This window comes from Paracoccidioides brasiliensis (assembly GCF_000150735.1).
Source record: "Paracoccidioides brasiliensis Pb18 unplaced genomic scaffold supercont2.4, whole genome shotgun sequence".
Lineage (NCBI taxonomy): Eukaryota > Fungi > Ascomycota > Eurotiomycetes > Onygenales > Ajellomycetaceae > Paracoccidioides > Paracoccidioides brasiliensis.
In genome coordinates this window covers 1,718,751-1,742,352 of record NW_011371361.1, presented here as the reverse complement: position 1 = coordinate 1,742,352, position 23,602 = coordinate 1,718,751, and the positions used below count along the sequence as shown (strand labels likewise).

Below are 23,602 nucleotides of genomic sequence, written 5' to 3'. Positions count from 1 at the left end.
GTTGTGTGGCGGTTTACGTTAGATGTTGCTAAACAGGGGGTTTCCTAGTGGCCCGGTAGGCAGTGGAAAACAGAGATATAAGAGGTCCCAGATAGGTAACAAAAAGAGATATCAATCGTTGTTTAGCACTATTGGAAGGTTTAGCTGGAAATCCACAAAGAGAACTGTCGTAAAACTTCTTTTTAAGGTTGTTGTCTTCAAATGAAAAATTGACACGCGCGGCTAGCAACCTTGGTAAGTAATGGAGCTAATTAAGCGGACAAGGCGGGTAATTGGCGCCTACTTTGTACCTTCCCGCAGAATTGCGCCGGAGCGATACATAAAATAGTGCTTGTCTTTAAAACGGCACCCCGCAATCCTCAACAGCAAAGCTCCCTACACACTCATAAAGCAACCCTGCCTGGCCGGTGTTACCATGTCAGCTACCGCCGTTTTCGAGCGTCGGAACAAACAGATCCAGGATGCCATCGATGGTCAGAATCTCAAGCAGGCCCTGCAACTCTGTGAGAAGCGGCTCAAGAGGGGCGAGGATTCTCATTTCCTGAGGGTTAGTTCGGAGTTGGCAGAGTTGAAATATTTATAAAAATTAGACGTGCATCTGTCATTAATGTCCTGTGGATGTACATAGGCATGGAAAGCACATATCCTCTTCAGCCATGCTGACGACATCCATCGCCAACGCGGCATTTCCGAGACGCTCCAGCTATGCCACATTGAACCCCCAGTTTCCGACATAGATGCATTGAATATGCTATATACTACTCTAAAGAGCATTGATGAGCATGCGGAATCTGCGCTCGAGATATGGCAGAAAGCGGCAAAGGCCAGACCCCAAGCACTCGATATCCAATTGAGATGGTTCACACTGGCAACAGAAGTAGGCGACTGGAAAGCTGCACAGAAGGTCCGGAGACACAAAATTCCTTAATTCATTTTAGTATTGGATTTATACACTCCACGGCTCTGGGATGCATCCTTTTTACAGTCGATTTCGAGGGCAACTGCTGACATTTGCCGCCCCTAGGCAGCTATGAGCCTTCAAAATAACTTTCCGAAGGACCGCAAGTTCTATTTCTGGGCCATTTTCATGTGCTACCTAATCAGCATAGACCCAGCGAATTCGGAAACAGATCGTAAGCTCTTCGGCACACTTGCCTACCGCATGATATCGAAAGCTGCGGCCAACGTACCTAGTGATCCGGTATGGATAACTACTTACCGTCATGTCCTTCGCTCTCTATAGACCCTCGAAGCTCATTAAAATTTTTCCCCTGATGTATAGAAAGAGTTACTGAGCCCGCCTAGAGCAATACAAACCTCCGAAGAGCTCTTCCTATTAATCAAGATCTTCAACACACAAGAGAGCTACGAGGAAATTGTGCATTTACTCAATAGCCAGAATTTGGGCGTCGAATCACGCATTGCTCAGAACGATTGGTCATTTGTCAGCGCGAAAATCGCAAGTCTTGAGAATGCTGGGCTATGGGATGAAGCGTTGTCGTTTACACGGGAGTTACTTAGTCTTCCAAACGAACTAGCAAATGGTTCGGCAGCAGCGGCTGCTCAAGAAAAGGATGATTGGCTAGTTTGGAGCCTTCTCCTTAAGTCAACTGAGAAGTCAGGGAAAAAGGAGTAGGTAATGACGTTGAATGAGGTTTTGTTGTCTACTGCAGGCTGATAACCTTTTTCTCTTCCATTTTTCCAGGACAGCACGAGAAACCCAGATTTTCATTGAGGATTACATCGAGAGGCGACCAAAGTCACGGAATGCTCAGTTGGCCGGTCTTGACTTGGTTGAGCAACGAATTGCGACCCAGGAGTTTTCTATGGGAGACCTTCTCTCAGCATGCAAAAAATATTTCGACCGCAATAGTAACAAACTCTATTGTTTCCATGACTTGCGCAAATATTTAATTAAACTGGACCTCTCGATGCAGGACGAATTTCAAGCTCATGTTTCCCAAGCCGTAGTCGCAGGACAAGATGCGGATGATAAGAAACAGGTTAGGAAAAATGTATACCCGCCTTGGTTTAAAGATGTTGACCCGTTCATATAGGTTACCGACCCTTTCAAGGGCGTTGCAGCTATTAATGCACTCAAGTTTGAATACTGTTTCAAGCTGTCATTCGGTGGTGACAAGGTATCAGCACAAAGGGCGGAAGATTTTGTCTCTCGTTGCCTCCGCATTTACCGGAGCACTGAAAGACCTAACGACACCTCTCCATCTACTATCGAGAGCCAACCCAGCGATGACCTGTGTATTTTAGCTGTTATGGGACTAATTCGGCTTCACGAACCAGCCTTTGGGACCAATCCCAATGCCGCCCCCCATGCCGTGCTGACCCAAGCTGCCGGGCTCATCGAGAACCTGCTTCTTAAGTCACCCCATAATTATGAGGCTCTTCTGCTCCTAGTTCGAATCTACCTCCTCCTTGGTGCAGGATCATTAGCTCTGAAGACTTTCCATAAATTATCCGTCAAGCAAATGCAATACGAAACAGTCGCACATAACCTCTTTACTCGCCTGGCCTCAACACACCCCCACGCTCCTCCCCCATATGAAGGGTTGGAGAAAAAGGACTACGATCCACAGGCTTCCATGAGACAGGCTTTGATATTTTATCGAAACTCAGAGACTGCGACGGCTCTTTCACGAAACATTGGCCTGGAGCATGGAAGCTACTTCAATGTATCTGGAAGTATAAAGCTGCAGAATGACCTGAAGAATAGTATCTGTCGAAGAATGTGGGCGTTGGAAACGCGGAGGATTCAGCGGCTGGTTGGCGGTGACTCAGTGGGACAATATGATCATATTGGTATGTCAATATTTCGTACACTTTATCTCACATTGTTTCTCCTTAACTAACGCGCGATGTTTTACTCTTAGTCTCTAATACAGACCCAATCGTTGACAACCGAAACTTCGATGGCTTCATGAACTGCGAACTCCCGGGTAAATCTAGTTTTGAGGAGCGTGTTCGTCTCGGGCCCAGGCCAGGCGTAAGTGGTTCAATCCACATTCCTGATTTGAGAGGATAATAGTAGACAGCTAACAAATAGTAGTCTCATACCGTCAAAGTCATGACTATCACCGACACACTATTCAGTTTCCTCAACAGCAACCTGTCAATGAAAAAGACATCATCTGCCCCACCATCGTCTCCGTCATCCAATGTCGACTTATCCCACTATCTCGACCTCGACTTTGACCTCGACTTCCCCCTTCCATTAACCGAATTAACGCCCGCCGAAATCGAAAATGCAAACATCCATCTCACCCTGCTGAAAGTCCTCGCAACACTTACCACAGACACGACTTTTAAACAATCCTCCACACCCGGAACCTCGATAACCACGCATTTCACGACTCTCGAAGACTTCCTAACCCAAAAGTCCACAACCCTAACCCCATCAACCGCGATCCTCCCCACCACCATCACACTCTCCCTAAACTCCAGCGCCCCTTCCTGGCTCTATTTACACAACACCATCTCCCTCCTCGAAACCTTAAAAGCTGTCACCCTCTTCATCACCTACATCTCGACATCAAAGGCAAAACTTCCTGCCGCATTGGCGAAACTCGTTCCCACAACAGAGAAACTCGAGTCCCTTACAAATCTTGTCAGACAAATCGTGGAAATTATTCAGAATAACACTCGCTTTTTGAAGATGCAGATTGCCGAGTCGGGGATGTTGGGGGAGTTAGTAGAATGGGTTACAGGTGGATATGATTGCGAGAAGACGTTTAGTTTGGGTGGCCAGGGTGGCCAGGGTGGAAAGGAGGTTGGAGTGGTTAGGAGAGAAATTGAGGAGTTAATGGATACGGCATCGCTGGAGTTGTTTTGTGGGTCGTTGATGGAGAGTTGGGATGAAGCTCTTGATGGGGTTTTGGTTATGTGCGGGCATTTGAGTTGATCATGCTGCATCTTCGTCTAGAGTGGGAACTTTGAACTCCATTAAATGAAAATAAATAAATAAATAAATAAATAAAAGGAAATAAAAGGAAATTATGCTGCTTTTATTTTGCTCTATTCTTGGTATTTGGATTGTACTGAGATGGGATTTGTATTTGATTTGTATTTGATTTGTGTGATGATTTGTAGGGATCAGATATATGCCTAATTAACATGATTGGGGAAATGGAATTGGATGGAGTTCAAAATACTCACTTAAACTAGCTGATGGGAATGAGGAGAGGTATAAATCCACATCTGACTTTGATTGAGGGGAGCATGAGAATACACAACCCCATTCTCCCAGCACATATCCGACAGACGTATATTATTCAATTAAGCATTACAAGGCATTACGGTTGGGTTATACGCCATCATACCAAGGGGCAAAACGGAGCTCCTCGCTCTAACCTATCCCAATGATTGATTTGACGTTGAATTTTCTCTCGATAAAGTCTACCAGAGCACAAATCAAGAATAAATAAAAGAGACGTAAAAATCATGACCAAGACTCCCATTTATCAAAATATCAAAGCTCATAAAACGACACGCAGGTTCGTAGGCTCTAGCCCTCCACCTACGCCGTCATCTATTTTTGCTCTGTTCCCCATCCCATCCACATCGGACACAAAGTCCCGAACTCATTAGTCTTGTCGGCCCTTGAGCAATCGTTTTGTGACTTTGTCCTTCTCTATGATGTAAACATGCGCTCCCCATCCTGAAAGAGCATCTCTATCAACCGCGTTCAATAGGGCTTGCGAGATGGTCTCAAAGAGGTCCTCCGGTCCCTGTTCCGGCTGGTTAGTAACAAACACACTCTGCAGTATATATACATAGAGTTACACAAGCCCCTTCAGAAGCGAAACGGATTAGACATACAAGATCCGGCTCCCACAATCCCTCGCAAGTACCAAACAGTTGTTCACTTGCAGTACCGCTAACAATAAAGTCTTTCGCAAAATCAATGCACCCGATACTATCAAAACCGCATATGAACGGCTCCCCAGTCGTATTATTTATGCCCGCCAACACAGGACTGACAAAGTAAGGCCCAAAACGTTTCTCATACAAACTCGAGCTGACGAGGTTAGCCAGTGTCTGGGGGGAGATCTGTCGTTCCTCGCGCAGGCGGTACATGTTGACTTTGAAGCGGAGGACGTCTGAGACGGTGGAGACATCCGTAGCCAGGCCGGTTAGGCCTAGATACGTCGAGGGGGCGTAGTTGAAGATCTTGGGGAAGTTGTTGGAGACAGTGAGGGCTTGGAGACCTAATCGCAAGTCACAGGCTATGGCGACGCAGTCTTTGCCGACCATGGCGACGCAGGCACCGCCATCTGTTGATTCGAGAAGAGGGGGAAGGGTTAGAGGGATGCCAGCTGGATCATTGGGAGTATTGGGAGGGTAAACAAGGGCATACTTATGTCGAAGATAGAGCTCTGTAGGCAGCGGAGTTAACGAGAAGCTGTCTATTTTTGTAAGTGGTCTGGAGCAGCTTACCATTAGTGCGGGAGTCAAAAAAACAGTTTCTAAAATAACACGCTGGGTATCTGGGACGTCTATAGCAGCACAGATGTCGGCAACCTGTTGTGGGGAAGGATAAAACAGGATTGGCGGTGGTGGATGTGATATTGGGTATTAGGTAGAGGAGTTAACGTATGGGTAAGAAGCGGTTCCATGGACAAATGCGTTGAGCTCGGACCACCCGATGTGGTAAGCAATGCGTTTGTTGCGTCTGCCTGCGCCTGTTATCAACGGTCACCATCACATCTGCGGAGCACTCCATAGAACGATTATATATAAAGGTCGGACAGGAGGATACATAAATACTTGCACCGTCTAGCTGACTGCATACACGTTGCTGTGACTATTCTTCTATATGGAACACTTCTAGCAGCATATAGTTATAGTAATGCTCATGGCATTCTGAGGTTCTGGGACCTCCGCATGACTCCAGAGCTGGGTTGCCCCGCCATCTTACGGCCTATCCATCCCCTTTATCACCATGGCTTCACACGTTGTGGTAATAGATTCCACTGCTCGGAGGGCCACCGTCAAGGTTACTCCCACAAGACATCTCACTGAGGTCCTTTCAGAAGCATGCTCTAAGCTTGGGCTCGACGCTCGCCAGTACGGACTCAAGTAGGTGTTGCCCGTGGCGCTTTATATGCTTTCTACAGATTACTAACTATACCATTCCGAAGACACCAGAAAAAGCACGTAGATCTTTCACTATCCATACGGCTATCAGGACTAAGCTCCGGCGCCAAGCTTGAACTTGTACAGCTCTCGCGCTCTCCCTCAGTCGTCTCCGTAGCTCTACAGCTTCCTGAATCCGAGGCCCAGGGTGCTCCAAATGGTCGTTTAACCGATAAATTCCCAAGTAATACTACGCTATGGCATATTATGCGGAAATTCGAGGCTGGTGTGGCGGGAGACGGGATAGCAAGAAACCTGACTGCCAGAGGAGTGCCATCAACCAATAATGGTGCGGGAAGGCTGTTCTATCAATCTCCTGTTATCCAAATTGTGGGAAGAGAATTGTCATCATTTAGGGATCTTCAGAAAACCCTTGGGCAGTTGGGATTTAGTAGTGGAAGCGCACTACTTAGATTAAACTTCCGGACGACTGATCAGCCCCTTGAAGAAGCAATGGTGGAGATTGAGGGGTATTTCAAATCTATCGATGAAGAGGTAAAAGGAGGAGCTGTTGCTGCTAAGAGCTCTAATCCTGAGACCCCAGTTTCGTCAGCCTCAGAAGAGCCAACCGAATCTATGCCCATATCAACCCCGTCCAATAATGCAAACAGTACTAGTGGGCAAACATCCACACCAGAAGAGCAACCTATTCCAGAAACCCCTGTCCAGCCTTCTTCACCAACGACCATCGTCTCATCCAGACCTACCACTGTTTACGCACCACCCATAAATACAGTTCCCCAATCAGCACAAACCCCTTTCAATGAACATGACTACGTACCAACAATAGACCAAGCCAAAGCCCACCAACACCATCTCAACCGCACCACCCGCCCCAACCGCCTAGCCACTGATGCCGAACTGGCCGCCCAAGCATCCGCCCAAGAAGCCAAGTTGTCCAGAATCGCTGACATCGAAGTGAAAATCCGCTTTCCAGACCAAAGCCAGGTCGTCTCCAAGTTCACCAGGGAAGACACAGCACAGAGCCTATACGCCTTCATCCGAAGCTGTCTGGACAACCCTCTGGCTGGCGAGAAATTCACGCTGTCATTCTTCGCCACCAGCAGCACCGGCACTGGATCTGGATCTGGCACGCAGCAGCACGCGCCAAACATGAACGTAACGAAGCATCAGACTGTAATCCCCGACGTTGCTGAGAAGCGACTCATCCGTGATCTACGCATGGATGGTCGTGTGCTGGTTAATTTCTCATGGACAAGTGATGCATCTCTGAATGCTAGGAGGGCGTCGACGCAGATTCTTCGACCAGAACTTAGGCAGGTTGCTAGCCAGATCAAGGTTGAGGAGCTTGCTGCTGTCGCTGTTGATGAGGGGAAGGAGGACAAGTCGTCGTTGCGCAGGCTGGGTGATGGTAGAGATGGCGATGGCCATCAGGGACGGTCTGAGGGGAAGAAAGGGGGTGGTGTACCGAAGTGGTTGAAGTTGCCGGGGAAAAAGTAGAGATGGGTTGTGTTTTTGGCTTTGGCTTGATGAGCGGTTCTTGCTAAGAGTTGTTAAACGGGATACGATTATTATGAAATGGAGCCATCTAAGTTACTTAATCTGAGGTAGTTCTGAATGAATGTTTTAGTTTTGGTATATGGTACTCCTTTGGTGGTACGTGCTCTCCATATACAACTGCATTCTGATCTAGGACTATCTGAAGCTATTAAATGCAGATTAATCTGGGCCGTTTCGTAGTTAGGAAGCGCCAGAAGTCCGAAGGGAGAAATGGGAAGTAATGTAGATATAATTTTTTATCGTCCCGTGCCAACTATCCTTCAATTTCCGGCCGCTTATTTATCCCGTTTAATTGGCAGTCGTGATCCCCATATAAATCCTCCATCCTAAACCTCGCCTTCTTCTTTGTGGGATAGACAGGGGAGATAAACAGTAATGATGGGGAAATCAACCCAAGCACCGAGTGACAGAGAAGGATGAATATGTATGGTATTTTTTTGTAAAAGATTTCATTTCCGTTAAATAAACAAGAAAATAAAAGATGCTTTGATGGCAGCCATGACACCATACCCTCAATTCAAAGCAAGCAACAACGGTAACAAGTCTTCTCTCTACCCCAAACGACAAGAGGAATATTTAGTGGCCGGCTCTCTTGGCCTCGGCGATAACTTCTTGCATCTCGTCCACCTTTCTCTTGGCGCGACCGAAGGTCCCGAGCTATATGGCGGAGAGAGATATTAGTTAGCAAACTGAGCCATTTCATGGAATGTGCACGCCCGTGTATGTATTTTCCTGCGGTCGATCATGTTCCTATTCTCCCTTGCTTGTTTCGACCCTGCCTATTTTCCTTCTGGATTGTTCTATCGTTTCGCTACGGCTCCACGTTCGAATATGAAAAATGCCCCTTTCAAGACTAGAGTCTAGTAGTGGAGTCACAAATTTCGAAAGATAAATCTAACGACGCGGCTGGTCGGATTTCGATCGTATTATCCACGAAGGTCAAGCGGAGTCTTTGCGTTCCTCTTTCCGAATAATCTTCCCCTCGTCCATCTCATCAATCCACAAACCGATCCAACTCTTGAACCAACAAGGCAATCACCAATTAAACAAGGAAAATAGATGTGTATAAAACCACTCACCCGCTTCTTCGCGAGTTTCCGTGCTCGCTTGTCTTGGGCGTTTCTCAACAGTTCAACGACACGGCGCTCATATGGGGCAAGACCGGCGACTTCCTTAATGATATCACGGACGAACTTAGTGCGACGGGAAAGATGGCCCTTTGTCCGCGAGATTCGGGGCTTGGTAGTGTTGGCAGTGGTTTTCTAAGCAGACAGCAAAAATGGATATTAGTTCCTCATATTCATGATACCATGCTCTGTCGTCGGTTTGCTGTTCGCGTTGTTTTGACCATGGATATATTGTAATTTCCATTCGAGACCGGTCCAGCAACATTCAAGCAACATGAGATTGCCAACGAAGGAGGGAACAAGCAAAACGGAAACGGGCAGATTTGAACGTACATGGCCTTTGTTCAAGCCGAGGATGATACCGGAGCGTTCCTTCGCCATCTCGATCGTTGACGACGGGGTGTTGGTGATGGGTGGTGCGGAAGACTGTCGTTCGTCGATGTCGTTGTCGTCGTTCGGAAGAGGTTGAAATGTCTAAGTTCCAGCCATTGAAAGTTTCGGTTGGATGAGGCTCAAGTGCGTAGCGAGAAACGAGGGTTTAGGGTTTAGGGCTTTAGCCCTTCCATTGCCTAAAAAGGCAAGGTACAGTCAGCCACCCAGACTTGTAACAACATCTAGTTACCTTCTGCTTGTTGCTGTGGCCATTGTCAGATATGGGACTCTTCCTCGATCCGCTTCTAGACTACAACATGGCCGTCCGGATGTTGGGATGCTGAAATACAAGCTAGATTTGGCTAGAGATGAACCTCTGTAACTTCTGCTCCCATCCTCAATTCAAATGGATTTTTCGAATGTCAACTCCCATATATTTTATTAGCAACTCTACGCCTGCTTGCATATCCCCCAATACATATCTTGAGTTTCGAATGCGGCAAAGTTTACACAAGCAACAGAAAAATGTTGGAAAGGACCAGATATCTTTGATAATTCATAGAATTTCAGTGGTTCTGTTGATTTTTTACTACTGTACTCGTCCTGTCTTACCTTATCTTGTTTCATGATGATCAGGAACAGCCTCAGTCTCTATTTGTTGACCCGTGTCAGACTCAGATTGTTGCCAGGATATTGTTCAGAGAATATCTACCTGGAGAACTTGTGTGAATTTTCTCTGTTTGGAATCAAATGATCAAATGATCAAATGATCAGTTCTACAATGCTTGTCGCTTTTGAGATCTAATCTATTTGACATTATGTACTTCTGGCCATCCTCTGAGCTGTTCCCCGATTTTATCTACGATGGAGCTATTAAATTTCTTGCTTAAAAAATCCAACTGGATGTCAGAACCGTGATTTACCACCCGCGATCTACGTTGATTCCCCATCCGATAGGAAATGACATGGAGCATAGACCCATACGACGAGAGCGGGGGTAATCTTGTCACTCCCAACAGCGCGGGCCATAGTAAAGCGGACCAGGATTAAAAGTCCACCGGGCTGAGCGGCAATACAAATATGGTGTATCGGATATGCCGGGACAACGCATCCTAAAGGATCGACGGTAATTCCGTGGCTCAGTAAATCAATTCGGTAATCTGGGTTATATGAACAACTTGACGCGGTTATCCATCACAATGTCTCAATAACCAGTGGCTTGTTCTCCGAAATCTATCTCGAGCGGTGTGGCCTAGTTCGTCACTCGGTCACCAACCACGGTCCAACATGAACATGAGGCAATTGAAGACTCATGGTATCAAATAGACGCTTTCCCGGAACTCCTAGTGCGGGCGAGATTGAAATCCTTTGATTTGACTAACAGAGCGTTGGGTATTGTATATGCTTCTAGAACTTGGTGAAAATGGTAACTAACAGTACAAGTTTAAACGACTCTATTCCAGAGTTTGAAACCCCCAATGAGGAACTAGAAACGATACCGCGAAGGCGGGGATTCGGTTTTGGAAGAACGACTAGGACAGGAGGACGTCGTAATTGAAATTGCGATGCTGAAGGTGTTACAGACAGCAAATGAAGCTTTGTACAAGACGTGTAGAATTAGCTGAGCTGCACTCAAAGAAGTGAGCCACATAGAGATACAGTAGGTGTTAGAGAAGAGAATCGTACAATTCAGGATTGCCCATTGAAGGAAGGGCATAAACTATAACTAATACATGTATATTTCTTACTTGGTATTGTTATTTAATTTAATTTTTGTTCAGGCGAATTAACTAACTAATTAACTACTCAGAGTCACTACTCCGTAATTGCAACCCTCTTTCTTTGGGGCCGGCTCCCTCATAGTCCATGCCAACCAGCCGGCTTATTATTACCTCTCTAAAATTTCTGGTTTCTCCCACAATTCGGTGAGTTTGTGGACACTTTCACCGATGCTTCTCTTCGTTCTAGGAATGAAAGCTATTGGTCCCAGATGCGGAAGAGCTCTTGTTACCTGCTAACGCCTTTGGCAATGAAAGGCCAGACATTATATGCATGCATAAATGATCAATCCAGAGGGATGATCTCATTTTTATTTAGTTCCGAGAATGTGAGGTTTTGCTTTTTCTTCAGGACCCTTCATGAATTGATGGATGACGGTTGTGACCCACAGGGAAACTGAACTGGTCCGCACATTGGAAAGGGACCAGACCAAATTTAATTTTATTTGAGTTTTTCTCCCCTTTCTCTCGTCATCCGTGACGATCGCGACCCAAGCCACAAGGTAATGAGGGTCTGGCACTCTCTGCCCAAAGCTCATCCGGTCCTAGCTGCTGTAACCAATAGAAAAATTCTGGCTGGCCCAAAACTGTTGCTAAAAGGGCACACTTGCGGAGGGCAAAGTCTGTCAGGGAGAGCCAATAAGAGCAACGCCTTGCGTATTTGCGGGGGAATGAAAAGGATGTTGCCCGGGCATCAGATGTAGGGTTCCTTTGCTTCGGGATGTCTTCGCCGATACGATAAAAAATGATAAAGGGATCATCCCTCCATTCTCGAACAGCAGTTAACTTATTATATTGTATTAGTCAAATGTCATAACTTATCTGGTCGTGTCATATTGGCGGCGGAGCCTTGGGGTGAAAAGATATAATAATAGATCCAATCTTGGGCTGCCGCAGTACGCGTAAGGTTTCCCAGAACCTGATGTCGTTGACAGCCGGAGCCAGCCGGACAGTAATGCCCCGGCCTAGATTTCGAGAGACCGCACTTGTGATTTCTTAGCATTGTTTGGTGAGCATTGCCGGGTGAAGAGACGATCCTCCTTGCTTCTCGCCGTTGCGCAGGGAGATGCATAATCCTTGAAACAGGCCGTGGATTGCAGCAAACTACCAGCTTGCCAGAGCCTCTTTTTTCTTCTGTCCCTTTTCCACTGTTGCTCATCCCAATAGCAGTCGTGATTAACTAACTATTAACTGCAACTAGGTACTGTGAAGGTGAGCCGCTTGTTATTGGTGGATGATCCCCTTTTTCCTTTAACATGCATGCCACTCTCTGGGCCTTCCGCTTCCCCATACAACTAACAATATTAAGACACCAGCACCTTTGATATATATCCCCCATCATGCTTATTTCCCTGTTTCCCTGTGCTTATGATCATTCTTCCTGCAAATTCTTTACCGTCTCGGGTTTTCAGCGCAAAAAAAAAAAAAAAGAAAGAAAGAAAGAAAGAAAGAAAAAAGGAAAAAGGAAAATAAAAGAATAGAAAGAAAAGAAAGAAAAAGAGGAGGAAAAGGCACTGGCTCTCACTCCCTTCAAACAGCTATTTCCAAAGTTCTCTGGCGAGAAGAATTGTCCCCCTCACCTATCCATCCCGTAGTATTATTATAATCGTCTAACTTTGCTATGTTCTCAAGAGGAAATCGGTAGTTCGGCTATATCCAGAGCCAGCTTTCATCTAGAAGCCTTATACCACGACACAATTATCGCAGCTACCTGATATACCTGGGTTGATAGTGGTCCATATCCGGATGGGCCTCTCCCTGCGCCGACGAGCATGCTGAGGGCATTTTGCAGTTGCTCAGGAATGCTGTCCTCGGGTCTGGGAATATCGTGTCATTTTGAGCTCTCGACATCTCAAAAACAACACCCGGCCAAGTCTCCGTCCGTCCTACGAGAACACGATTGCTGCCAGGTTTGGGTGAACGGGCAAAGTCCGTAGGACCATGTCGGCTACTTTTGGAGCTGGATGCTCCAACCATATTATGGCTTCGGCCTTATCATTTCTCAATCGCCAGACCCTTTGTGTTCCAGGGCTATACCCCGGGTTAATAGCTTCCGCTGGAGCACCAGAATTTATGAGTGGCATGACGAGACACTATGAAGTTGGACAGAGCAATGCGATTGAGCGTTTGTTGAAATTGAAGGAAGAGTTGAGAGATTCCGAGACTGAAGCCTTTTGGAAATGTTTGATGGAGGGAATAGCGGGCATTTGCAATGCCCAATGCTCTTTCGTAGCCCAGTCAAATCCTGAGCATGCTCAGACTCAGGGTGGCTACGATACGGTAATGTCAACCTCAGAACCCCCCGAGTTCCCCTATTTAGGTGTCTGTCTGTATTACAACGACGGCCAATCAATTACAGCCATGCACAGAAACTACAAATATTTTTCTCGAGCTATACCCTGCGACTTCATGAAGCATGATAAGGTCTATCTCATTCCGGAAAATTTAGCTCTGCACATGGAAAGTGACCCGAACATGTTTCCATTCCCTATGGATGCCTACTTAGCGGTACCATTGTTCTCCGACGGAAAATGTTTCGCTCACTTTGGGTTGATGTGGACGGTTGACGGTCGTGAGAAATGCGATGTATCCTGGGCATATCTTGAGATGATCCTACATTCCATGGAAGATTTAGTACAGCACCGCCTCCTAAACGAGCAGAGCTATAAGAAAGCAGTGTCTGTCCAGGTTAAGGATGAACAGCATCGACGAGGGAGAGGGAGTAGAGCTTCTGCCTATCATTCTGCTGCCGGCGCACACTCTGGCATACACTATTTCAAACCATATGCGCGAAGCTTATCCCACGAGCTGAGGACACCAATGCAAGGTGTTGTTGGAATGCTGGATGTCATGCATGCCAACGTGCAGGAATCAATGGAGAAACATTTCGACCCACTTTTAAACCCAGTATTTCAGGAGCTCAAAGACAACATCGAGGCCATTCAAGGTTAGTTTCAAATTTTTAGTCTTTTGCTGGTGCCATTCCGGCCTGGATTTTTGTTGCTAAATAGTGCTTGGAAACCTACAGATAGCGTTCGGAGAGCAGTGGAGGCCGCAGATAATATCGTGCACGCTTATGATCTGAATATGCAAGTGCCTGAAACCCCCGAAAATGGTTCCGAGAAGGATTACTCTCCCGACCCCTTTCGGTCTTTCAGTGGGGCATACGATTCTCGCCCAAACATTCTCATTGAAGGGAGCAATATTGCCGTAAATCCTTACAAACGGAGAAGGAGCAGTACTGTCAATTGGAGTTATACCTCCCCATTTACATCTAAATCATCAGAACTGCCTTCTCTAGAGCTACCTCGACGAGAGCTCTCACCCCGCAGTGCAGGTGTCAAGACTGTGGTTGAAGAGAGTGGCAAGATTGTTCAAGCTGACCCACGGGTTGAGGAAGACAGCGAAGTCAAAGAAGCTCTGATAAATGCACGGCGTCCTTCGATATCCGGACAGTTCTCATCCTCCAGCGTATCTCTTAGGCAGAGGGTTTTCCCTCCAATGACACTACAATGCACCAGAATCCGTGAGATTCTCCAACCCTTAATTAACGAATCGCTTCACGTCGGTGGCCGCCCGGATTCTGCTCTAGTTGAACCGACTATGTTCGGTCAAAATATTGAGATTAAATCAAAGTCTTCGGATGGGCGAGCTTCAACGAAAATCATCCAATGGTCTGTCGACCCGTCAGTGCCGGACATTTTATACGTTGATGAAAGGGACTTTACCAAGCTGGTGTCTTGCGTCTTCATTAATGCTCTCAAGTTTACAGAATCTGGAGAAATCACACTTCATACGAAGTTGAACACTTCGGGTAGGTGTGTTTTGATCAAGATCAGTGACACTGGGACCGGTATTCCTGAGGCTTTCCTTCCAAACCTTTTCCGGCCGTTTGCTCGTGAGGACGACTCTACAACGAGGAGCAGGGAAGGCCTAGGACTTGGCTTGTTGGTTGCAAAGGGCCTGTGCAGAAAGCTTGGTGGTGATTTGAGATGTCTTCGTTCATCTACTAGGGAACCGGACCGTGGATCTGAATTTGAAATCCGGCTACCCATAAACCCCAACGACTGTCTCAGTCGACCAGGGACACCGCACGCCGAGCCTTCGCCTCCTCAACGGAATTCCAATGTATCCCCAGGCATCAACACTGCAACGGAAGAATTGAAAACGGTCAGAAATAGCCCAGAAACTTCTCATTTGCATATCTCCCCAAACCGTCCATTCCCCTCAACAGCGAACAGTGGCGCTACGAAAGGGGGTTGGCTGGGTAGCCCCAGTCGTCTACCAATGTCGTCCAGGAACTCTAGTCTTCTCTCCTGGAACAGTTTTGACCGACAGCTGGCCGACAAACAACCCCTCACCTTCCTCGTGGCAGAAGATAACAAAATAAATCGACGAATTCTCGTCAACATGCTCTCTAAATTAGGATACAATGATGTCTACGAGGCGTTTGATGGTAGAGAAGCAGTTCGCATTATGGGCGATATCCTATTGAATGACATCCCCTCCGGTCCAACACAGCCTCAAAGCCCCTCCAGTCGAAGTTTCTCTGAAAGGAGCACAGATACCACGACCTCTCTCATAGAAAATTGCGAAATTTCTTTGCTTCATGAACCCAACAATCAAATTCCCACAAGACCGAAATTCGTCGATGTCATCCTCATGGATCTCTGGATGCCAGGCATGGATGGCTACCAAGCAACCGAGAAAATACTAGATATGGTCGAAAACTATCGCGTTCGACTAAAGAAGCAGAAGCCGAACATCCTGCTTCCACCCATCCCAACTGTTTTGGCAGTAAGCGCTGACGTGACGGACGAAGCATTGAGCAGGGCTACGATGGTAGGCATGGAAGGTTACATGACGAAACCATACAAATTATCCGATTTGGAGAGGCTGATTGTGGAGTTCTGCGGTCATCGCCAGTCGTGGGAAATGTGAAATGAATTTTCTTTCTTTCTTTCTTTCTTTCTTTCTTTCTTTCTTTCTTTCTTTCTCTATCCCTTTTTTTTAGATTTTTTTTTAATTTTCTTTTTTCTTCTTTTCTTTTTGGCTTCTTATTACTTTGATACCTGGTCATCTCTCGTTTGGAAATATTATGGTTTGGTTTTTGGGGAGTTTTCCCGCCATATACTGGGAGGCGTTGTGAGAAGTACCTTTTAAAGGCAATCAGATTATTTTGTTAAAATGTTTTCTTTATTTCATTATTTTTTTTTTCTTAGCCTGTTTTATTTAGAAAGCCCAAGAGAGGAAGTCCCGCATTATTTTTTATGAGTACAAGACATTAAGAGGTCCACGGTGGGAGAGCTGAAATACATATATAGATTAGGGAAATCTTTGAACGATCCATGGATCTCACTAGAGGATGTTAATCCCTCCCTCTACTGATTGTTTTGCTTTGCATCCTTCTCGAACTCTTGCGCGAGATGTTCTCCGTCCTTTATTACCATCCTGAAGAACTCTCTCTGGCTGGAGGTGGTAGTTATCCCAATGCAACGCTTCATTATTTTATCTTTAATTTGCCTTAGTCTTCTGCAACATTCTCCTTTGAGATCATCACTCCCACCTGTATTCTTCATCTACCTCCCACGTTTCAGATTTATTTGTTTCTTATTTTTATTTTATTTTTTAGTTACGGTAGCCGTTTAGCATCTGTCTGGATAATTGCAGTGTTGGGTTTCCTCACTTCCGATTCCTACGGTACTGGTGCTCGTATAATATAACACCAATGTGTGTATAATACTCGGACCCATTTTTGTGGATTTAGAATTATTTTTTTTCTCTATATTTGGATTTTGAGAGCTGGTTGTACCACTTAGAAAAGCTCTTTCAACCTGTCGATGCATTGCAGATAAAGTAACCAACGGGCGTTGGGCTATTCTAATGAAGCATCACTATTTAATTAACGAAATAGTTATTATATTTGTTGTGGTCATTTTGCTCTTATTATCAAATAACCAACTCCCGCTTCACAATCGTAAATTCATTGTTCCAAACCTAGTGACATCCCCCCTCCTATCTCCGTAAGAGGGTTCCCCTCACCTTGAACCAGCCAATTGATCTCAAAAAATTGTTGGTGTTTTCTCTCATGCATCCAATCAACAGCGCCTGCTCAATAATTAGACAAGAAGAGGAGGTCATCAAGACGGCTGATTGTTTCTGTCCTCTGCTTTTCCAAAACTCGTTTCCGTTGCGCCACATCTGCGGCAGAGATCATTCAGCTCTTGAATTAAACTTGCGGGTTTATAAGTCATGTTGAAGTAACTAACTAACCCGCTCAATTATTGACGTCAAGTTACGGTTGGGAACTTGCATGAATCTAAAAATTCCCACAGGCTGAGCTCAGAGTTGCAACAACGTCCATCGCATCAAGTCTGCACACACCTCCAACATGAAACTGCAATACCTAGTCGCTTTGCTATCTGTGCAGGCTGTCCCGCCTGTAACGGCCGGCTATATACACCAGTATGCCCTTGTAGGCAGCGTGATCAGACAACCCATAGACCAGAAGACTCAAAGGGAAAACCTGAACAAGCTAGTTTCAGACTCACCATTACTCTCTCTGCATCGCACGATCTGCGAAATCGAATCAGTCTCCAACCGTGAAGGTGCTGTTGGTGAAGTGCTGCTCAAATATCTGAGGGATCGTGGCTTCACCGTTGAGAAACAGATCGTCCCTGCTGATAGGGGAACTAATAGCACCGCTGAGCGTTTCAACATCTGGGCATACCCGAAAGGCTGTCCGCGACCCAAGATCATCTTGACTAGCCATATCGACACAGTGCCCCCACACATTAAATACAGCCTTCATGCACCGGATGGTGACTTCGACCGCGCGAAAGTCCGCATCATGGGCCGCGGCACCGTGGATGCAAAGGCCAGTGTTGCCGCGCAGATCATCGCGGCTCTTAAGCACCTGAAATCGAACAAGGACATCCCCCTGGGTCTCTTGTTTGTCGTCAGTGAAGAAGTTGGCGGGAGTGGCATGGTCCATTTCTCAAACTCCGAGCTCAACACCAACCCGCCCTTCTTCCACACGCTCATTTTTGGCGAACCGACAGATCTCACGCTGGTCGATGGCCACAAGGGCAATCTGCGTGTTACTATCGAGGCAAAGGGCGTTGCGGCGCATTCTGGCTACCCCTGGCTCGGCCGCAGCGCTATCTCAGAAATCCTCCCCATTCTCGCCCGCATGGATGAATTGGGTGATATTCCCGTGGAAACCGGGGGACTTCCCTCTAGCGAGAAATACGGCCGTACAACGGTGAATATCGGCACCATAAAAGGAGGCGCAGCAGACAACGTCGTGCCAGAAACTGCATCGGCTAGCATTGCTGTGCGCCTTGCAGCTGGCACTCCGGAGGAGGCAGAAGAAATTATCAGGAGGGCGGTCCACGATGTCTCGGGTGGAAGCACAAATATCACCGTCAACTTCCCCGATAGCATGCCATACCCTCCTATCGACTTGGACGTTGATGTTGAAGGATTCGATATCTCAACGGTGAATTACGGGACGGATATCCCAAAGCTGGAGATACATGATGAGGAGTTGGAGGTGAAGGTTAAGCGCTATTTGTATGGACCGGGAACAATATTTGTGGCTCATGGCGCTGAAGAAGGGATTACCGTGGGTGATTTGGAGAAGGCAGTTGAGGGGTATTCTAAGCTGATTGACGCGGCTGTCAAGAGGGGTTGGCCCAGGGAGGTAGTGGTGAACTAGTACATTTCTTGGTGGCTAAGATATACTGAATGTGAGGATATACCTTTTCTTTGGATTTAAAATACTTTCGCATTCCTGGGGCTTCCCACTGCTGTTAGTGGGGGACTACATTTGGGCAGAGCTGGCGCTCTCTTGGTTCGCATTTCAAGAAGCATTATCCAACTTTCCGGCTTTGTTTTCGGGTTTTGACATTGGTTGGCATGATTGAGTAGAATGGTGGACTTTTAAACTCGTACCTGGTGGTGTTGGCTGATAGCAGCATATCATATATAGATCAAACCACAGAATGGAACTTTTTTCAATATCGCCAGCGCCTTGGGCGAACGTTCAGATAAATCCGAAATTAGCCAAGTAACACGAGGCATTCCTCCACAAATATGGTTAGGTTTGCAGGAAAGGTCTAGGGATGGGATCGACATTATGGAACGGGGATCTCTATAAGGGGAAGAATTATAAGGATAATACCATGCAGTACAGGGGATGAAACTGAGAATGTTACAATAGGGAAACGGATGAGATGGAAGAGATATGGATTCAGAAAGCTGTTGGAAGGATAGACATCAGATCTTCTGCTAAGCGGGTGGGTATTCAACCAATTTAAAGAACGGGGATGGAAGAAGGGAAAAATGCAGTCCAAAAGAACACCCGTCCCAGATTGAGAAAATAATCACAGAGATAAAATAACTCAGAAAAGAAGACAAGAGGTATGAAACAGCACTATGAAGACTAACTCCCCTTCCCATGTTGCCTCTTCCACCCAGTCTTAAACAACCTCCCCATCCGAAACCTTGGGAACACATGCGCCTCCGTATTAAACACCATTCTATCCAACGGCAAAAAGTCCCGTTCCGAAAAGAGCAAATAAAAATACTTCAGCGTCTCCGCCAGCCAGAAACTCTCCATGTTATCCCGCTTCACGGCGGGTATTACATCAACATTTTCCAGCGACGTGAACGACCGAATATGTGGCGTGGCCTTCTTCGCGCCGACGCTCTTGTTATAATAATAATCTTGGGTAAGGGGTTCTTCATCCTCTACGATGATGGAGGTGTGGTTCATGAAGTTCTTGAACATCTGCCAACCCCAGTGCCGGTACGTATCGTCTTCGAGGATGCGGTACATGTAGAAAAGTGACTCGACGGTCTCGGGGCGTTGGAGATTGTGCTTGTCTTGCGGATGGATGATGATGTCCTTGCGCCACTCGCTGTTTTCGTTCGTGAGCGGGTAGAGAGGTTTGGAGATCATGTGTTGGTCCGCAGTGGAGGATTTAATGGCGGAGGATTTTGTCAAGTCTGGAAACACGTTTTTCATCATGCGAGACGGACTGTCAAGTTGGAAATAGGTGATTTCGGGCGCGAGGCCGGTTGCGGTTGCGAGGTAGGTGGCCCAGCAGGTTTTCATGAGTTCTTTGGCGAGGAGGATTTCTTCCTCCTGTCTGCGGCCCCAGTCTGGGGACTTGCGGGCTTGGGAGATCGGGATGCCACCTGTTGCGCCTAGGGCGATGGTGCCTGGCATGAAGCAGACGAGGTGATCCATTTTAGGGACCAATTCATGGTTCAGGCCGTTTGGTCGTTCGCCTAAGACGGTTAGAGATGCATGCTTTGTGTATGTAATTAGATGTTTCCGTATGCCCATGAGCGCTTCATTCCACATGTCGAGGTATATTGGCTCTTCATGTGAGGTTTGTAAATACTGTTTGATGAGGTATTCTAAAAACCAATGTGAGAATGAGAGTGCCAAAAGATACGTGTAATCAAGTGGATGAAACCTACCATAATATGAATCCCCTCGACTTCCAAGCCGGATATTTTGGCCCATGAATTTCCCTGTTTCTGGCTCAATGAAAATAGGAACAAGACCATCCTCCATCCCATTCTCTTCAATAACCTGCATAACCTTTTCCGCTTTCTCCCAATAATTTGTCTCCCCGGTAAGTTTCGCAAGATACTTGAATTCCAACTGCAAGGTGGATACCTCCGCAGTCGAGGACGCACCGTTATCCGTATGTGACTTCACCCCTACACTCGTATTAAGGTTGATACTTGCATATGGTATGCCAGATGGCGATTCAAAAGCACCAAGCAGGCGATCAGCAAGATCTGTTGCTTTTTCAATGTACAAGTCCTCCCCGGGACTTCCTGCGTCATCATCCGCAATCGGGGCAAGATTGGGGTAGGTCGTGGACAGATAATGCGCGGAGAGAAGGCCTCCGAGCATTCGAATGGTCGTCTCGAAGGTGTTGACAGGATGGTCCTGGTTGTAATGGAGAGAAGTGTGAATCCACCTTCGAACATTTTGTACACGAGACGTGAGGTTCATGATCATCAAGGTGTCCAGAGTATCGACAATTATCCAGCCCAATCCGGCCTTGCCCCAGATCATATTCTCCCCTTTTTTGCTAACGGGTTTATATATATCATGACCTGCAATTATAAAAAAAAAAAAAAGAGGTACAGGTCAGCCTTAAATCCTTTCAATCAACCCAGCTCGCAAACATACCCCAAGCATGACGCGCATAATCATCCCAACTGACTATAAGCGCATCGCGCACCTTCTCCCTCCTCTCCGCCCAATCAACACTCCCGTTTTTCTCACCGGCCTCCCGCCCCATGGCAGCCTGCACCCAATTCCACAAGTTTCCACCATGTTTCCCACGCTGCGCTCTCTCCATTTGCGATGGCGCCGTGTTGCTCACCAACATCCACACGATGCACAGAAAAACCAGCCCAGCGACAACCCAGCCAATCCTACGCCGTCTTCTCTTAGAGCGCCCCACTGCATAGTACGGCTTGTCCTTGTACATGGGTAGATCGTCATTGTTCGGGTTCACGAAGCTGTTGAAGGAGAAGTCGCTGTTTCGAGCATTTGTTCTTTTGGAGCGCCAGTAGCCATCTTCATATTGGCGTTGGGAGGAGGTGAAGGAGGGTACGTTGCGCGGGAGTTGGAAGGCCATTTCCTTGGTTATTTACTCTTTGTTCTTGTGACTGTGCCAGTTTACGCAATCGGAGGAGTGGGAGCCCTTTTTGGTTGCTCCGGCCGTCCCATGGACGACAAATGTCGCTGATAAGTGTTCGTCGTTCCCCGTCAGTCTGGTGTATGGTGCTTGCAATGAACAGCTATACGGTTATTTTACGCGTCGAAACCGAAGTAAAAATAACAGTAGAGCCGTAGAAGCAGTTATGTGTATCCCCGCAAAGCTGTTTTGTAATGAATGAATGGTCAGTAAAAGATGCTCTGCTTTTCTTGCTATTATGCACAAGGGTTTAGGTCATTCTGCTTCGTCACTCCTTGTCCTTTACGTGCATCTTAGAATATTGAAATATATGCTTCAAGCATTGAACTTTACCAAATTGTGATTTATTTTCTCCAGCCACAGGGAAGGCAAAAGTTTGGATATATCTCGCGTCCGGCAAAAGCTTGTGCTAGGTGGGATAACGCTATTTGGACCAAGAAAAAAAAAAAGAAAAAAAGAAAGAAAGAAAAAACGAAACCACCACCAGTGTCGTCATTGGTCAGACTAGAGATTGCTGATAATCTGGTTACTCCGTACTGCTGACAATGTGGCCGGATTGCACAGCCATGGTTTTGGGAGGGAGGATTGGGTTGGAAAAACGAAGATTTGGTAGGGAGATCTCTCCGTTCATGCACACAAAGCAGCCTAAAAGCCAGCGGGGTGCTGGGAGTAGCTCTCCCCCTTCTTTCTAAGCAACCTACGTCTCAATTGAGGGTTGTTCTGTATTAGTATTGCGAGAAGCTGGGAGATATGCAGAGTTTACAAGGACAAAGAAGCACAGCAATGTTCAATCTCACTTGCAAAAGTAGTCTAAGCTGCTTGCTGCCGCTGATTGTTGGTGGATGTTTGTCATGTTTGCCAGCAGACTATTGTGCAAATGTCTCCTTTCATGCTTGAAAACTCTTGGTTATATGCTTGGATGAATCGATGAGTCGAAATAATTATTTATAGTCACGATGTCTCTATCAGACTTTTATCTACGTGAATATAGTGAGATGCTGATGCATCTGGTTAAGAAGAATTTGATCTCGCACACATCCCCTTTATGCTCTTGATGGTAGTGATTTTATATGTCTGAGAGACCCTTACCTATAACGAACTCGAATTCTAATCCCTAATCCTAACCTTCTCCTGGCCCATAATCTACCCTTAACTCTGGTATTGAGGCTGGGGAGGGTGAATAGAGATATGTAGTAGTCATATGTGTGGTGTGTGCAGAAGATGTAGACTGTTTAATTTTGATGAGCCCCATATATCATGGGACGTCGCGGATATGACAATATCAGTTTTTGCATATGGTCTGTTGTACACTAATCCTTGGATTTGCTACAACCAGGGATTATCATTTAAGAGGTAAGATATTTAAAAAAGGATGAAGGATGCAAATTTGCTTGATGATTCTACTCTCTCAAGGGCAAATGCAGACCAAGCCATGCCCGTTCGACTTTACACGAGCTCCCCTGGGGGTGGGGTGGGACGGGACGCAAAAGTACCAGAACCGTAAACCACAACAAGAACCATAGCAGGATACGGAATATTACAGTTTCTGGTACTCCAATTTACCCTCCAGCTTCTTCGACTCAGCGACCTTGCGCACAGCCTTGTTGAAATCGTCCTGGTTCACCGTATCCCGGTAGTCCTTGATGGCGAACAAACCGCTGAGAGTTTACCTGTTAGCTTTTTTCTGGTAGATCATTCTGGTAGATCATGCAAATACGTAAGGGATAAAAAAAGGGGAAAAGGTAAACTCACGCTTCCGTGACCACATTCCTCAAATCAGCCCCGTTCAACCCATCACTCATCTTCACAATACTCTCAAAGTCAATCTCCCCCTCAATCGCCACTCCACTAGCATGAATCTTCAAAATCTCCAACCGCCCCACCTCATTAGGCAGCGGGATTTCGATCTTGCGATCCAACC

General features: G+C 46.5%; 8 protein-coding genes across 8 annotated transcripts in view; 4 read left to right on the top strand and 4 right to left on the bottom strand.

The window, feature by feature from the left end:
- Nucleotides 1-415: 415 nt before the first annotated feature.
- On the top strand, nucleotides 416-3,916 carry PADG_04068 (uncharacterized protein; the record flags this gene model as incomplete). Its single annotated transcript, XM_010761003.1, has 8 exons — nucleotides 416-547; nucleotides 629-904; nucleotides 1,025-1,201; nucleotides 1,283-1,632; nucleotides 1,706-2,003; nucleotides 2,058-2,817; nucleotides 2,889-3,001; nucleotides 3,065-3,916. The coding sequence occupies 8 exons, from the start codon at nucleotides 416-418 to the stop codon at nucleotides 3,914-3,916; spliced, it is 2,958 nt and encodes a 985-aa protein (XP_010759305.1).
- Nucleotides 3,917-4,598: 682 nt separating this feature from the next.
- On the bottom strand, nucleotides 4,599-5,454 carry PADG_04067 (proteasome component PUP3; the record flags this gene model as incomplete). Its single annotated transcript, XM_010761002.1, has 2 exons — nucleotides 4,599-4,742; nucleotides 4,834-5,454. The coding sequence occupies 2 exons, from the start codon at nucleotides 5,452-5,454 to the stop codon at nucleotides 4,599-4,601; spliced, it is 765 nt and encodes a 254-aa protein (XP_010759304.1).
- A 502-nt stretch (nucleotides 5,455-5,956) lies between these two features.
- On the top strand, nucleotides 5,957-7,611 carry PADG_04066 (uncharacterized protein; the record flags this gene model as incomplete). The annotated part of the gene is made up of 2 exons (XM_010761402.1): nucleotides 5,957-6,093; nucleotides 6,156-7,611. The coding sequence occupies 2 exons, from the start codon at nucleotides 5,957-5,959 to the stop codon at nucleotides 7,609-7,611; spliced, it is 1,593 nt and encodes a 530-aa protein (XP_010759704.1).
- A 999-nt stretch (nucleotides 7,612-8,610) lies between these two features.
- On the bottom strand, nucleotides 8,611-9,179 carry PADG_04065 (60S ribosomal protein L36; the record flags this gene model as incomplete). Its single annotated transcript, XM_010761001.1, has 3 exons — nucleotides 8,611-8,688; nucleotides 8,751-8,933; nucleotides 9,132-9,179. 3 exons carry the CDS (start codon nucleotides 9,177-9,179, stop codon nucleotides 8,611-8,613), a joined length of 309 nt encoding a protein of 102 aa, XP_010759303.1.
- A 3,710-nt stretch (nucleotides 9,180-12,889) lies between these two features.
- PADG_04063 (uncharacterized protein) lies at nucleotides 12,890-15,889 on the top strand (the record flags this gene model as incomplete). The annotated part of the gene is made up of 2 exons (XM_010761000.1): nucleotides 12,890-13,895; nucleotides 13,977-15,889. The coding sequence occupies 2 exons, from the start codon at nucleotides 12,890-12,892 to the stop codon at nucleotides 15,887-15,889; spliced, it is 2,919 nt and encodes a 972-aa protein (XP_010759302.1).
- A 1,450-nt stretch (nucleotides 15,890-17,339) lies between these two features.
- On the top strand, nucleotides 17,340-18,668 carry PADG_04062 (uncharacterized protein; the record flags this gene model as incomplete). Its single annotated transcript, XM_010761401.1, has 1 exon — nucleotides 17,340-18,668. The coding sequence occupies one exon, from the start codon at nucleotides 17,340-17,342 to the stop codon at nucleotides 18,666-18,668; it is 1,329 nt and encodes a 442-aa protein (XP_010759703.1).
- A 726-nt stretch (nucleotides 18,669-19,394) lies between these two features.
- Nucleotides 19,395-21,621, bottom strand: PADG_04061 (uncharacterized protein; the record flags this gene model as incomplete). The annotated part of the gene is made up of 3 exons (XM_010761400.1): nucleotides 19,395-20,377; nucleotides 20,441-21,091; nucleotides 21,168-21,621. 3 exons carry the CDS (start codon nucleotides 21,619-21,621, stop codon nucleotides 19,395-19,397), a joined length of 2,088 nt encoding a protein of 695 aa, XP_010759702.1.
- A 1,597-nt stretch (nucleotides 21,622-23,218) lies between these two features.
- Nucleotides 23,219-23,602, bottom strand: part of PADG_11701 (26S protease subunit RPT4) — a gene marked incomplete at both ends in the record, with an annotated part of 571 nt that continues 187 nt past the window's right edge. Inside the window, 2 exons of the mRNA XM_010761627.1 lie at nucleotides 23,219-23,339; nucleotides 23,434-23,588. Coding sequence (XP_010759929.1) covers nucleotides 23,219-23,339; nucleotides 23,434-23,588 — 276 coding nt within the window. The remainder of the gene's footprint in view (nucleotides 23,340-23,433; nucleotides 23,589-23,602) is intronic.